This window comes from Atta colombica, unplaced genomic scaffold (assembly GCF_001594045.1).
Source record: "Atta colombica isolate Treedump-2 unplaced genomic scaffold, Acol1.0 scaffold321, whole genome shotgun sequence".
Classification (NCBI taxonomy): Eukaryota; Metazoa; Arthropoda; class Insecta; order Hymenoptera; family Formicidae; genus Atta; species Atta colombica.
This window is the reverse complement of record NW_017259428.1, coordinates 349,479-363,390: the sequence shown is the minus strand read 5'-3', so window position 1 is coordinate 363,390 and position 13,912 is coordinate 349,479. Positions and strand designations below refer to the sequence as shown.

General features: G+C 40.3%; 1 protein-coding gene across 1 annotated transcript in view; it reads right to left on the bottom strand.

The window, feature by feature from the left end:
- Nucleotides 1-11,564, bottom strand: part of LOC108690433 (protein lozenge-like) — a 37,423-nt gene extending 25,859 nt beyond the window's left edge. Inside the window, exons 1-3 of the mRNA XM_018197724.1 lie at nt 10,914-11,564; nt 9,465-9,695; nt 4,555-4,668 (exon numbers count right to left, since the gene is read on the bottom strand). Coding sequence (XP_018053213.1) covers nt 4,555-4,668; nt 9,465-9,695; nt 10,914-11,169 — 601 coding nt within the window. The 5' untranslated portion in view covers nt 11,170-11,564. The remainder of the gene's footprint in view (nt 1-4,554; nt 4,669-9,464; nt 9,696-10,913) is intronic.
- Between the last annotated feature and the right edge of the window lie 2,348 nt (nt 11,565-13,912).

Genomic DNA, 13,912 nt, shown 5'->3' with positions numbered 1-13,912 from the left:
AGAGAGAGAGAGAGAGAGAGAGAGAGAGAGAGAGAGAGAGAGAGAGAGAGAGAGAGAAAAGGTAGAACGGAGAGAGCAATAATTCCAATCTCCACGGCACGAATGGTGGACTTATCTAATCAAAGTGTGGCGGCTCCGGGAGGACGGAAATAGCGCGGCTTTTTCCTCCTCTCTAATAACGGGGCCTCTCCCTCCGCCCGTCTTACGTTCTCCTTGACGCCAATAGTGCCTAGGCCAGTGCAACGTTTCCTCGATTTCAATTCTCCTTTGCTCTCTTTTTTACATCACCTAACGTACTTTGCATATCCGTGCACATCCGCTCTCGATTTCAGATCGTCGTAACGATAACTGCGAATAACTTTTCCAGAGACTGCCATTCACGATTGTATACTCGAGCGGAAGCTTCGCTAGATCCGCCACTTTTCGACGTCGCTTTTATCAGGAGGTGGTCTTTAATCGGACTTTTCGGTCGCCGATAGAGCCTTCCTCTGACCGGTATCAGGATCAAGAGTTGGCCACGAGGGAATCCAATCGCGAAGTAGTCCGGTTCCAATTTTAACATTTTGATTGACGGCCACCGACTGCCGAAATTGCTTCGTATGATTCCTTTCGTCGCTATCGGTTTTCTCGAAAACAATATTTAAGAGAATGTCGATTGACGAACGTACGATTTTGTAGAGATAAAGCGGAACATTGATTGACCCGATAGCAAGAAATCAACGAATCGTCATCGAACCGGTGGCGGACGATCGGCACTTTTCTCGTATATTTTATTATACGGAATCATTCAGGGTCTCACGAGTTTCTCAAAAAGAAATGGCGCTTATTATTTTGTCGCTTATTATTAAACAAAAATATAAAAATACAAAGCTCATTCCTGGTGATATACCAGGCGTTGCCTCGTCGCTCGAATTAAAACGGGAAATCATTTCGTGAATCTATGGCATGCTACTAATAGACGACATTTCAAATATGGATCAATTACGAAGTGAAGCAAATTCAATTTCGACCTTTGACTGACAGCACCCATCCATCGATATCGTTTCGTTCGCTTGCATTTCGATGATTTTGGGCCACGGTGACGGGCAGCGGCCACTTTGTTTCGCGGACGCCTCTCCCGTTCTCGATTTATTCATACCGCGCTCGATCCGTCCTGCGTTACGCTGCTGTTGCTGCTGTTTCAGTTATTGGCAACTGACAAATTACTTGGACACTACTTCGTCGTCATTGATCCGTCTATCACGAAAAGTCAAAGCTATATCACCTTGCGCTCTAATCTCTTCGAAACGAAAGATCAGACATTATCAAAAACATTTTCCTTCTTTTTTCTCAATATTAATAATATTTATAAATAATCAATTAAATAATCAATTAAATAATCAATTAAATAAAGCAGCGGCAAACATGTTAAGGTTTAAGATTGGTGCCTACGGAAAGAATGATTTTTATACAGTATCAAAAAATTTAGCTACATACTGAAGGTAATTTTATTGGATTCTGAAAATAATTGTGTACATTGAAAAAAATATTCTGATTAAAGCAACAATAAGAATAGCATTTTTAAAGGGAAAAACGGAATTTTTGGTTATAATAACAGTCTCATCAAAGTGCTATTCTTGACTCTTTTTATTAGTTTAATCAAACCATTTTTTTCAGTATAGAGCGTTCCCACTGGTTGCTAGAACGTTAACAGTTTTTACAGCATGTTCATGCTTGAAATTCTTATAATTATTTCGATGATTCAACAAAATTATTTTCAGATCTGTATCTATCAAAACTATTAGATATTTCAGTAAATAAATCGTTCTTTCTTTATAATAATATTTCTATGTGACTTTTTAAATACATTTTCCAGTTTTTCAAACTGTACACTAAACACGATCATTGCAGTCTTGAAACGCAGTCCTGAAAGTTTCTAAAGATGGAATAGTAATATCACAAATAAAATTGATCGTCAATTTAATAATAATAATAATGATGTATAAGCATTGTAAAACACCGCAAAGAATTTATCCGCAATGAGTATTACCCAGTCAGATTTCGAACCTGAACATGAAGTGTATTATAAGGTTTTTGTGACTGAAGTACTTTTAAACTTAAAATGAAACAGGCACATATTTGATATTTGGCGAAAATAAGAGTTCTAGGAATAAAAAACAAATCTATAATTTCACACTCAATAATAGAACTATTACGTATAACATGTATTATATTATTATTACATTTACATATATTATTGAGTGTGAAGTTATAACATTAATCTTATATTATTGTTAGTTGATGTTTATTGGCATATTAAATCAAAATTTTTTTAGTGTTTTAGTTTCAAGTGAATGAATGAATCTTGTGGATTGAATGAGAGAGAGAGAGAGAGAGAGAGAGAGAGAGAGAGAGAGAGAGAGAGACTTGCCAGATTCGCCTCTCTTCCTGGAGGAGAACAGGAAAGACTCGCTATTCTAAACTCTTTCGCTGTCGGTGCTATGAAGCGGTGAATTACGAAAATTGCTCGATTATTGGCCACATTGGGGGCACACGGGGTGCGGCGCGGAGGGATGATTTTCAATAACAAAAAGCTTGCGATTATGCACGCAATAATGAGAGCCGGCAGGTGTCTGCGGGGCATCGGGCGTCGCGCATTGTTGGCAGCACAATGAAAGCGCTGCCGGTTGTTTTGCTCGACGGCGTTCGTACGCCGGTTGCTGCTGCATAGATTGTCTCCCTGATGCGTGCCAGTCGATGAAACACGCCATCGGCGATGCCAAACCCGTGTATGCAATATGTCGTCATGCGTGTTCTATTCCGCGACGGTCCGTGCCACGCGACACGCGTTCATTCGCGTCTCTTTCGAGTTTGGAAAGGGCCAGTAGGTCGGCGACGCGACGTCCGGTTTGCCTGAGTCTGCCTCGAACCGACAGCTTAAACGATGTAAACAAGCCTCTCGTTTAAACCGTTCCACCTACCACCTTGTGGATTATTGGACAATAATCGTAAAGACGTAAAATGCGATACTCAATATTTGTCGGATATAACATAAAGTTACTGGAATTATATATATATATATATTTACAAATTGTTTCTGACATTTTAAATATTTTAAGATTACTAACTCATTTATTATCAGATTGATTATTTTGATTTACAAGGTTTCTATTTCTCAACATCTGATTCTTAACATTTTCATGTATCTTTAGCTGCTGGAAAAGAATATAATTTTTGAAAAATATATTCTTAAAAATTTTTCAATATATATTCTTGTTAAGAAACAAAATTGATTAAAATTTGTTTCTCCCAGTAAACATCAATTAACAGTAAATAACACCAATGTTATAATTTCACACTCAATAATAGAATGTTACGTACAACATGTGTTATAGTATGTATTAGATTTACATATATTATTGAGTGTGAAGTTATAACATTATATCTTATATATACTGTTAGTTGATGTTTACTGGAATGATACTGAATCAAAATTTTTTTAGTGTTTCAGTTTCATGTGAAAGAATGGATCTTGAAAAATTTCGATTGTCTTAATAAAAGCTTTCTGAAATTTTTTTCTTTGAACGGAATTGTATGGGCTCATCTGAGAATTGGTCATTTGTTGATGATGAATCGAATGACGAATTGTTGCTCGAATCGGAATCAAATCATCTTTGTTAGGGACGTTGAAGCGTAGGAAGGTATGGAAGTCAATGGATGCGACTTGAAACTTTAACTCCGCCGTTAAGTGCACTTTATGCCGGTTGGAAAATTGACGAGATTCACGCGTTTTTGCACCTGGTCCCGCCCGACACGCGGCCTGAGTCAAGCAGTAAAAACAACAGTAAAATCAATCACGCTCGACCATTTTGAAAAAAATAGTAGAGCCGGCGGGTGTACGCGGCGCCCTGCTTCCATCAATACTTTATACAACAAATGCGAAACGCCCGCAAAAAACTGCCGTTTTCGCGGTTAACTCCACAACGGCTATTAATCTGATATCGAAATAACCATTTTTTTTTACTCGCCGCGGATGCATCCGAAAATAGGTGTCGGCTGAATCGTCGGGCGCACGAGTGCGCGATGTCTCCTTTTGATCCAACGCGACGGATCCGGCAGTTATAAAACCGGAGGCACACAGAGCCACCCCCGATCAATTCACTTTTACTGCATTTCGCGTGATTCTATCAATTTCGTCCGACCAGTAATGAGCCCGCCAACAGAATGTTTTAGCAATTTTTTGAGTGTTTCCGCGGCAAATTAACGTAAGCGTATCCGGCATGCACAAGCGCGCGCTTGTAAAAGCATTGTCTCTTGTATATATGTATGTATACGCACGCATGTGTATTGGTATGCGAATAGTTCGACCCGAAACACGCACCAAACGCGATACGCACGTCGACCACTGCATCATCGCGCACCATCTGCTCGGTAATGACTCCCCATTACCGCGTACAGGGACTTTCGTTGAATTATCGGTACATTTTCAGAGAATCCCCGGGGCGATGCGGCAGCGTCGCGTCGGATAGATCTCCCGATCGAAGCGTTGCATAAAGTGTCGCATGTTCCACTTACTCGTTTTCGATCGTGGCTCTCGTGGTCCATCAACGGTCACCTTAATCGCCCTCGTGTAGGTCGCCACTTGGGGTGGTGTCGTCGACACGGTAATAGTGATGCTGAAGCTTTTTCCTATCGCAGAGAACAATATATGAATTGTCTATATATACCAAAGTGTTTGTGCTTTCACTAATTTACTCTTTTACATGTATCACTAATTTATCTGTCTGTTTGTTTGATTGATTGTTTCAATCAATTTACGAATGTATATTTATTTTTTACAGTGTAAAATACACAGCTCTACAGCACAGATCATTTCTTATTCCCTGTTGCAACAATGTTGCTGTAAGCTTCTATGTTATAATATATAGAATTGATCCGCAATCTTTTCGTCTAATAAAACGTAAGTTATTTTTATATAAAATTATTTTTCTCAAGAAGTAACTAATTTATGTAACTAATTTTTTTGTTAAAATATCCGATTTTCTAGATATTCTGCAAATTTATATATAAGGATGCATTTTGTCCAAAATTTCATTTTTTTAGTTAGAGATGACAGAGTGTCGAAAAACTCATATTATAAGCTACTTTGAAATGTTTAGAAAGCATTTTTTCATCGTTAATTTAAATGTTGAAAAAATGTAGACATTTTGAAGTGCATTATATTTTTTAAAGACAAAATGCATTTGCTTAATATTTTTAGCAATTGTTTAGCAATTTTGTTTAATATTTAATATCCCACTGGTTGATATATTGTTATTTCCTATAAAGTGCATAATTTTCTTTTGTGTGTGCAGTTTCTTTTTTTCTCGTTTTCTGAAAATTACAAATTTTTTGTAACGCATTTTGAAAGTCTGCTCCTTATATATAAATAATTTCATGTTTACTTTATCAAACGCTAATTAACATTTTTATTTGTTTTTATCTTTGATTAAACACGAGCAAGATGACATCCAATTTATAATTCGCGAATTTGCAATTACACCCGTGTCTATTATTAGATCTTAAGCTCGGTATTCTTAAGCATTATATATATTCTTAAGCGTTAAAAGATAATAGAGAAGGAGTGGATGCTGGGGGTGGAGCGGTCGTGTACATATATCATCGGTGAAGGTCTGGAAGTTGAAGGCTCGGTATATTAATTCCTTCTCCATAAACGTCCGTCGGAGAGATTGACTACGCGCTCTTAAACGGCCCATCGCGCGCTAATATGCATTCGGTAATTCGCCGCTCTTTCGCAACTCTTCCGTAGGAGAAGCAGCCAGTTGTCCCTTTCGACCAATTGTCCCTCTCGAACAGAGGGTTCGTTCTCGCGGTGAAAAATTTATACCTAGATTTAGTCTCTCGTTATTTACGTTCTCTTCGGAATTAGAAACCCGGAGGAGTGGTATGCTTTAGCCGAACTAATTGTAAGTCATCTCATGGTAGCCGATACAGCAGGCGATAACTTGACGAAAACAATTCATATGGATGCCATCTATTTCGCGGGCCATCCGTTCGCCAAAACACTCGGTGTCAACTTGTCCAATATGACGAAACGAAACACGACCAAGACTGCTGTTTACGCCCAAAAGAGATGATACCTAACGCGCCGCGGACATGCAATCGTTTGTGTTGGCGTAAATGTCAACGATTTGTAATTGTCTCCCCTTGGTACACCCAGTTCCACCTCGCTGTGTCTGTCAACATGATAACCGGCATCAAACACCGCCAGCCCCCGCGCTACCCCCGGGAACTGCAACTGACTGCAGAGCTACATGGCGTTATATCCCAGTTATATCGCAGCCCTCTCCGCTCTTCCGCGATAGAACCACCCCCATTGCACCCGCCACCCAGTCCCAGGATACTTCCCGCGGCCGTCATTGCCATCGTCATCGTTCATCTGTCGCGTGCAAAGAGCATCGTTTCGGGATGTCGATTCAAATTTTTGCGTCAAAAGGCGATTTCTCTAACGTGATTTTTTTTGTAAAAATAGGCAACTGTTGGACAATGGAGGTAGAATATAATTTTTTTAAGTTTTCATGGGAAAGCCTAATTCTTTCAGGACCGAGGAAGTACTAAAAGGAAGTCAATAAAATTAGAATCAACTTTATAGGTACATAAAAAAAATGTTTTCAAAGATCAAGATGCCTAATTGGAAAATCGGGGAAAATCCGAAGATCAGCAAAGTCGGAAGAATGGAATGGGGGAAGGTGGCGAATAGTTGGAGGAAGGGTCGCACGTTGAGCTAGACTCCCTCTCCCCCGGTCGAGTCCATCGCATTTGGGGCTAATAATGCCGCACAGCCGATTCCCCTCTCCGGCGCCCGAACCTGCGGTTAATACTCGATGATGGGAACGGTCATCTGCAGAGACAGGACCCGGTCTGTGCATTCGCGAACGACGGACGGACGGTCGGTTGGACGGGCGGACGGACGGGCAAACGGACGGACGGACGGACGGACAGACAAAACCGGGCCACGCGTATGTGGCACCTATATAACATGCAGCATCACAGCTTGACTACTCACGATCTCCCGTGTGTCTCTCTCTCCCACGGCGCGCATATGTGTATGTATATGTGTCGGTGCGTTGGCAATACACTGACGACGAGATGAGCGCGCCAACCCAAACCGCCCACACACAACCACCCGAAACCACTCGAAACCGTCCGTTAATACTCGTGGCGATGAGGAGGAGGGGACGAGGATCGCGTAGGGCTAAGCGAGCAGCAGCAGCAGCAGCAGCAGCAGCAGCAGCAGTAGCAACAGCAGCGTACAGGGTAGAAAGGCAAAGGGGGTGCGGGTGAGTGAAGGGGAACGAGAGCGGACGCACGTTGGTGGTAGGGACGGAGCGGAGGTCCCAGAGTCTCCCAACAGGATGTCTCTGCAATTGTCAAATAATTACTATCGGTGGTAATTTCAGCCGTGTCGATATAGACTGCGGTATATTACTAATTATAGGCACGGGCCGCTTTCGACCCCGGCGATGATGATGGAACGGCCGTCGTCGTTTTCAGCCTCCGGTCCTCTTTGATTCGGCGCTACCATTTTCGTTTCTTTCCGACGGTGCGTTTTCGGAATTATCTACTCTCACTAGTAGTCACTAGTAAGAGTAGATAATTCCGAATATACGAAAGAAGCGACCATTATCGAAATCAGAAAATCTTCTAAACGTATCTCCATTTGTCAAAGATCTCACAGCGGCCGTTTTGAAACAGCGGCCAATGTTTTATAAGTTTATGATAGTTTTAATGAAAAGAAAAATGATCGTCGACCGGCTTGCGGTTGTTTCGCATTATTTCCTTTTTAACGTAGCCTGACTTTAATAGTCGGCTGATTAGAGGTAATAAACTGTGAGGTGTGTGATCGGCGAGTTGTAATCTCTTACGTGACAACAGAAGACACGTGTAAAAGCAATTTCAATCGAATATATACTGACAGAGAAAATTGTGCGGTGAGAAAAATCGTGAGAGGGATATCAGCCCTCAACTCGCCAAGTCGCCGAAAAATAATCTCGTCGCGCTGGTATACATGACGCGATCGCTCTTTTTAATCGAGGAGGCAACGGCCGATTTTTCGTGGCCTCGCCGTTTTAAAATCCTGCAATTTCTTGAATCAGTTTGCCGGCCGATGCGATGCAATTCAATCAAATTAATAAGTCGCGGAAACAAAACCTCGATGATATAGGAGGACCGGTACGCCCGATGGTGGTGGCCAGTATCAACACACCGAGAGCGGTTTGGTCAATCGCCGAAATTGAGTATTATGGATTATCGGGGAGAGATTGAAACGGTAAAAAAAAAATATATATAACAACGAGCCGAAAAATGGACAAAGGGATCGAAGGATTTCGAGCGAGGGAAGTGTCTCTTTCGCTAATTGACTCCGGGGACTGATGCACCTGTGCGTTAGGAGGAGGAAAATCGCTGACCCTGCACTTCATGATCAAATCAAATGAAACATAGATGACGCGCTACAGGATGAATATCCCGTGTACGAGCAGTCTGACCCGTTAATTCATAAACGCGCCCTCCGGATCGGGGGTGCAAAATGCATTTGTAGGCTTTGACAAAGCCGCCTACTGATCCGTGAATAATTATTATAGGCTAGGAAATCGATATTTTGATAACGCAAATGAGGTCGAATACAACCATAAAATTTTCGTAAAAAAAACAGCGACTTAAGATCTTTACTTCGTATATATTTACTTCGTATATTTTATATTATACAAAATATTAACAAAATATATATTAATATATTATTAAGTATATATTATTTTTTACAGATTTTTTTGTTATATTATTAGAGAAAAATAGTTGCATTAATTGTTTTTCATCATTTTTAGATTTAGTCAATATTGCTTTGACATTTTTATCAATTCATATTGGCGCGAAAGAGCTGCGGTGATAAAAAATTAAGGATAGAAAATTAAGCAAAATATGAACAAGTCAAGAGTTTCGATCATTGGTTGATTTTGGCAAGTCATCTTCTCCGTCTATATCCGTCTATATCCGTTGGATGATTTCTGATTAACGGCCAGTTGTTTCGAATGCTCGGTTGGGGCTTGCGGCAGACATCGAGTAATGACTCTGGGGGTGGCAGGAGAGCGGGAACTCGCGAATGGGGACACATGGGGATGGACGAGGGTGGCACGATGATGATGATTACAATAACCGTGATTTTAGAGGGCTGGAAATCGCGGCACGCGCTTTTGCCTGTCCTAGTATACAGAGCTGCAGATTTCTCTCTTACTTCATGATCAAAGGTACGGTAAATTGTTTCCGTATTGGAAGGATAATTGGAATGCCGATATACTTCTTTTACAAACATGCGACGTCTTTTATTAAATGCGACACGCCACTGAACTAAAGGAAATACTTTTTGTTGCACAATTCTTTTAAGAATTTAAAGAGAGAAATAAAAAAATGTAATAATCAAAAAGACTTACCTCTGCCACTTCTGCCGACGAATCTAAGGTCATTAAATTTGGCAACTTGATTCTTCATTAACGCGGTAGAATTTCGTAATTCGGCGCAACAGTTCTCATCATTACCAGCTCGAACTGTCACGAGAGTCCCATCGCCAACCTCGCCGAGGGCAACCACTTTAAATGCTACTGGAAGCGTTTTGTTGGATCGCCAATGCGTCGGTAATTGACTGCACAGAAAGTACGGCGATCCTGAAACAAAGATTTTTATTATATACAGAATCCTTCAATTTAATTTAATATCTAATTTTAATGTAATTTTAATAGAAGCGTATAATGCGTAGATAAAAATATCTGCTTGATCGATTAAACAGACATATTTTATTTTTAAAATGATTATTAATATTATTATTAAATTGACGATTAATTTAGTTCGTGATATCATTATTTCAGCTTCAGTATATATGTTTAAGTTTATGATTGCATTTCCAACAAGCAATATGTATATTGAAAGATGTATTTAAAACTTATGTCATATAAATATTATTGTAGGCACCAAGATTTAACCTCGACTGGATTGATCCTTTCCTTTCTTATTTAATTTATTCATATAGCGCTTTAAATTGACTTATAACTGTTGATGTTCATATATTTAAAGAAAAGATTAGTTGAATATAGCATAACATTTTTAATCGGTCGCAGCAACCAATTAAAAATGCTATGCCATATTTTATCATCTAATTTGCAGCAGCAGTTAATTTTTTTATTGTGCAACACGGATTATTCCAACAATATTGTAACAATATTTCAGCAATATTACGGTAACATTGCAAACGTTGCAGTAAGTTTCTATGCTATGTAGGATCTAATTAACACTTTGAAGCATAGTGCAGCTACAAAAAATGTCCCATTTTTTTAGCTTGCTTGAACATAAATGGTGAGACGTTATTTATACTAGCTTTAAGTCGTGAAATTATTAAAGCATAGTTTACATTCTGTCCTACCTATTTAATATAGCTAGAGACTAAGAAAAAGAAGAATATGCATTACGATTCTACACGATATGTAAAGTACCTCTTTGCACGGAAAAAAAATTGTGTTTTAGAAAATATCACCAATCAACTTAAATTACTGATAAACAATACTTGAACTGAAGTTGCATGATGGGATCAAATATACTTTCCTTATAATTAAGTACAAATAAAATTTATTTTTGTTAAAATGTATTTTTTTATTACTTTGTTGTGTAATTTTGTATTTCAAATAATTAAAATGAAACTATTTTGTCACATTTTATAAAAATATAATTTCTGTGCAACAACGCAACATTTTTTGTTATAAAATCTTGTATTTCAAAGAAAGAGAAAGTTAAATTGAAAAGTACCTGAGAAAAGTGAATTTTGTACGGTTTTCTATCACTTTTAGAATTCTTTTTTTAAATAGACACTATTAGCAACAATTGGAACCAACCTGTCCTGACCAGTTCTCCAGGATGCTCGGCCTGCGCCTCACCGACGAGCCTTTCGGTCCACCATAGTTCGCCGACGGCGGCACTCTCGCTCATTTCGCCGCCTCCACCTCCGGCGTCGGCGTCGTCTACTTGGTGGTACCTGCTGTTTACACCTTGCAGCGGCGCCAGGGAGGGACCACACGGGCCGGCGCCTTCGTGAGATCCAACGGTGCCGTAATTCTCCCCGCAGCCCACGGAACCCACCGGTAGATGCATCCCATCGGCCAGTAGCCGCCCTTCGTCGCCCAAGCACGCACCCCTCGGCTGGAACGTCGTGATTTCACTTACTTCACAGACGGAGGCGACTTCGTCGTGCCTCGCTACCAGCTACCGCGGTAAATCTTTCGCCGTTCGTAATCGATCGTCAGTTCCTTCTTCACGATTGCGTCGATTTTCATGATCGGTCGCGAGATCATCACTGCGAACTTAACACGGCGGAATTGCGTTCCAGTCTTGATCCTTGATCGATGCGGCAGCTGTTTTCAACTCAGTCTTGTAATGTACCGTTGCACTTTTTGCACGACGTGCGATCAGATAGACCGGCAATTCGAAATACATTGTCACTGTCTAGCGTCAATTTATTAACATTTAATATCTTAAGTCATCACCAATATTCATTACCACATTTAAATTTCTCTCTCTCTCTCTCTCTCTCTCTCTCTCTCTCTCTCTCTATCTATTTTTCTATGTCTTTTTAAGAACACTGTCGTCAGCGATACTAAATCATCAGTCGCAAATTTCTATTCCTACAGGTTGCCGCTGCCGGGATGACGTAGGCGATGATTTCTCGAAATCGATATAACGTCACGGCGTTACACTTGGATGAACGATGCACTTTTCCTACATAATCGCCTCCTGATGTTTCCTTTTGACGACGGACCGAGTCATGATCGCGATTGTCGACGGTAGCGATCCAGTCGACGATCCTCTCGCGTGAACGTCAGTCGCGGTCGACGGTACGCGACGTAATGCCGCGCGGAGCGACTCGGTGGACCGCGTGTTCCACGCGTAAGCGGCCCGGGACGGCCTAAGCCCCGCGACTCTGGACCCCCGCCTCCACTTCTGCCCCCGGACTGACGCCCCTCGGTGGCAGGAACAAGCTACGCTCCAGCGCTCCCACCACGCATACCGCCCGCCCCACGTCGCGCCACTTTTCGCACCGTGATCTCCGCGGTGGAATACTCCTCCGTCGACGACGTTCCTCCTTCAGCGTTTCCGTCGACGAAACGGTCACTGTTACTTTACGCGCGCGCGCGTACAGAGAGAGAGAGAGAGAGAGAGAGAGAGAGAGAGAGAGAGAGAGAGAGAGAGAGATGTCGCATTGACGTTTGCAAATTTCCCAGATTACCAGCTGACACAGGTGATCGGGATATACGTTGGGATAAATTCGTGGGATTCCCCGTGAATCAGCGCAAACGTTTATAATTTTCCTAAACACTGATTAGCGATTTCACGCAATCGTATTTATTCAAGCATGAACATTTAGAATTTTCTTATATATTGATTAGCGATTTCACGCAACTTGTTTATATATTCAAGCAATTAGTCTTGAGATTAAAGATCAGAGAAGTTTAATTATTAAAGTATAGATTTATAGGTACATTGTGTAGGTCTCAGATGGTCCAAAGTCCATCGATCGTAGAACGTAGTTTGGTCAACGACGATCAGTCTCCGTTCGGGCCACCTCTCCTAATGATAAAGAGGAAGTGCCGATAAAAGTTTCGATGTTATCGTATAATTTCTCAGGACCCAGCCTCCTAATAGCCACGATATGATGAGTCCAGCCTTCGAGTAATTCCCCTTCTTTCTTTGCAAAGTAGGAACGCGTGATGTGGGGATAGAACGTTTTGCCAAATGGGAGATTCATCGTTAGCTTTGGTAAAGCTAACGATGAATCTCCCATTAAACATCCACCTTAATGTTACTTATATTAAGAACATTTACAAATAGCTCATTTATATTTAGTATAATATTAAGTGTAGTATTAACCGTCTGGGGTAAATGCCAAAATTTACAACACAGATGATAGATCCGTAAGGTCCATTTAATTTACCAGTCCAGTTAATTAAAAGACACTAATTAATTTCAAGGAGAAGTGACATAACTCGTATTAAAAAAAAAATCAATACTAAATTATTATTAATATTTTAATAAAAACATTCAAAATTTGCAAATGTATAACATAAAGAAATTTGAATCGTTTGACATTTTTTACAAAGATTTATAATTGAGGGGGGTCCACCGTTAACTTTCTAACCGGGCGGAGGATTAAGATTTTATCCTATACTTCATAAATATATATATTGGTCCTTGATATATTTATTTTTTAGATTAGAGGAATCTTCTAAGAAAGATCTGATTATGATTAAAGGGTAAACAAATATTTTAGGGAAGAAATATTTCTTGGATATACAGATATGTCGATGGTATTGATTAAGTTTCTGTCTAGCTTATGCAAAATCTCAGCGATACAGCATCCCATCAAGCAACGGCAAGGCGTAACAAGTGTCTGTGTGACGTCATTCGGCTTTCTGGAGGCGGAGCCTCTCGTTGGGGAAGCAGGTAGAGGGGTCGAACTCTCCCATATCATGCATCGCTTGCCCCACCCCCGCGATTTTGTTCCTTTGCGCCTCCACCGTTTTCCACCTCCTGCCTCTCTTAACCCCTTTTCCTTTCTCGAGGAAGCTTGGATCTCAATGCTTCTTGTTGAAACATTAAAAAAGTGCTTTAAACGATATTCTTTAAGTAATTGACCATTTTTATTAAAGGATTTTGTTTCAAATTATGTTTCAAAAATCTATCGGCTTGATTCTTTCGAAAATCGCTCGATTCAATTTCAATGATTATATAGTTTTATAATTTGTTGTTCAGATAATAACGCATACATAGTGTAGCTTACATTATGTAATCTCAGATGATAATAATTTTATAAAATATAATTTTATATACATTTCTCAAA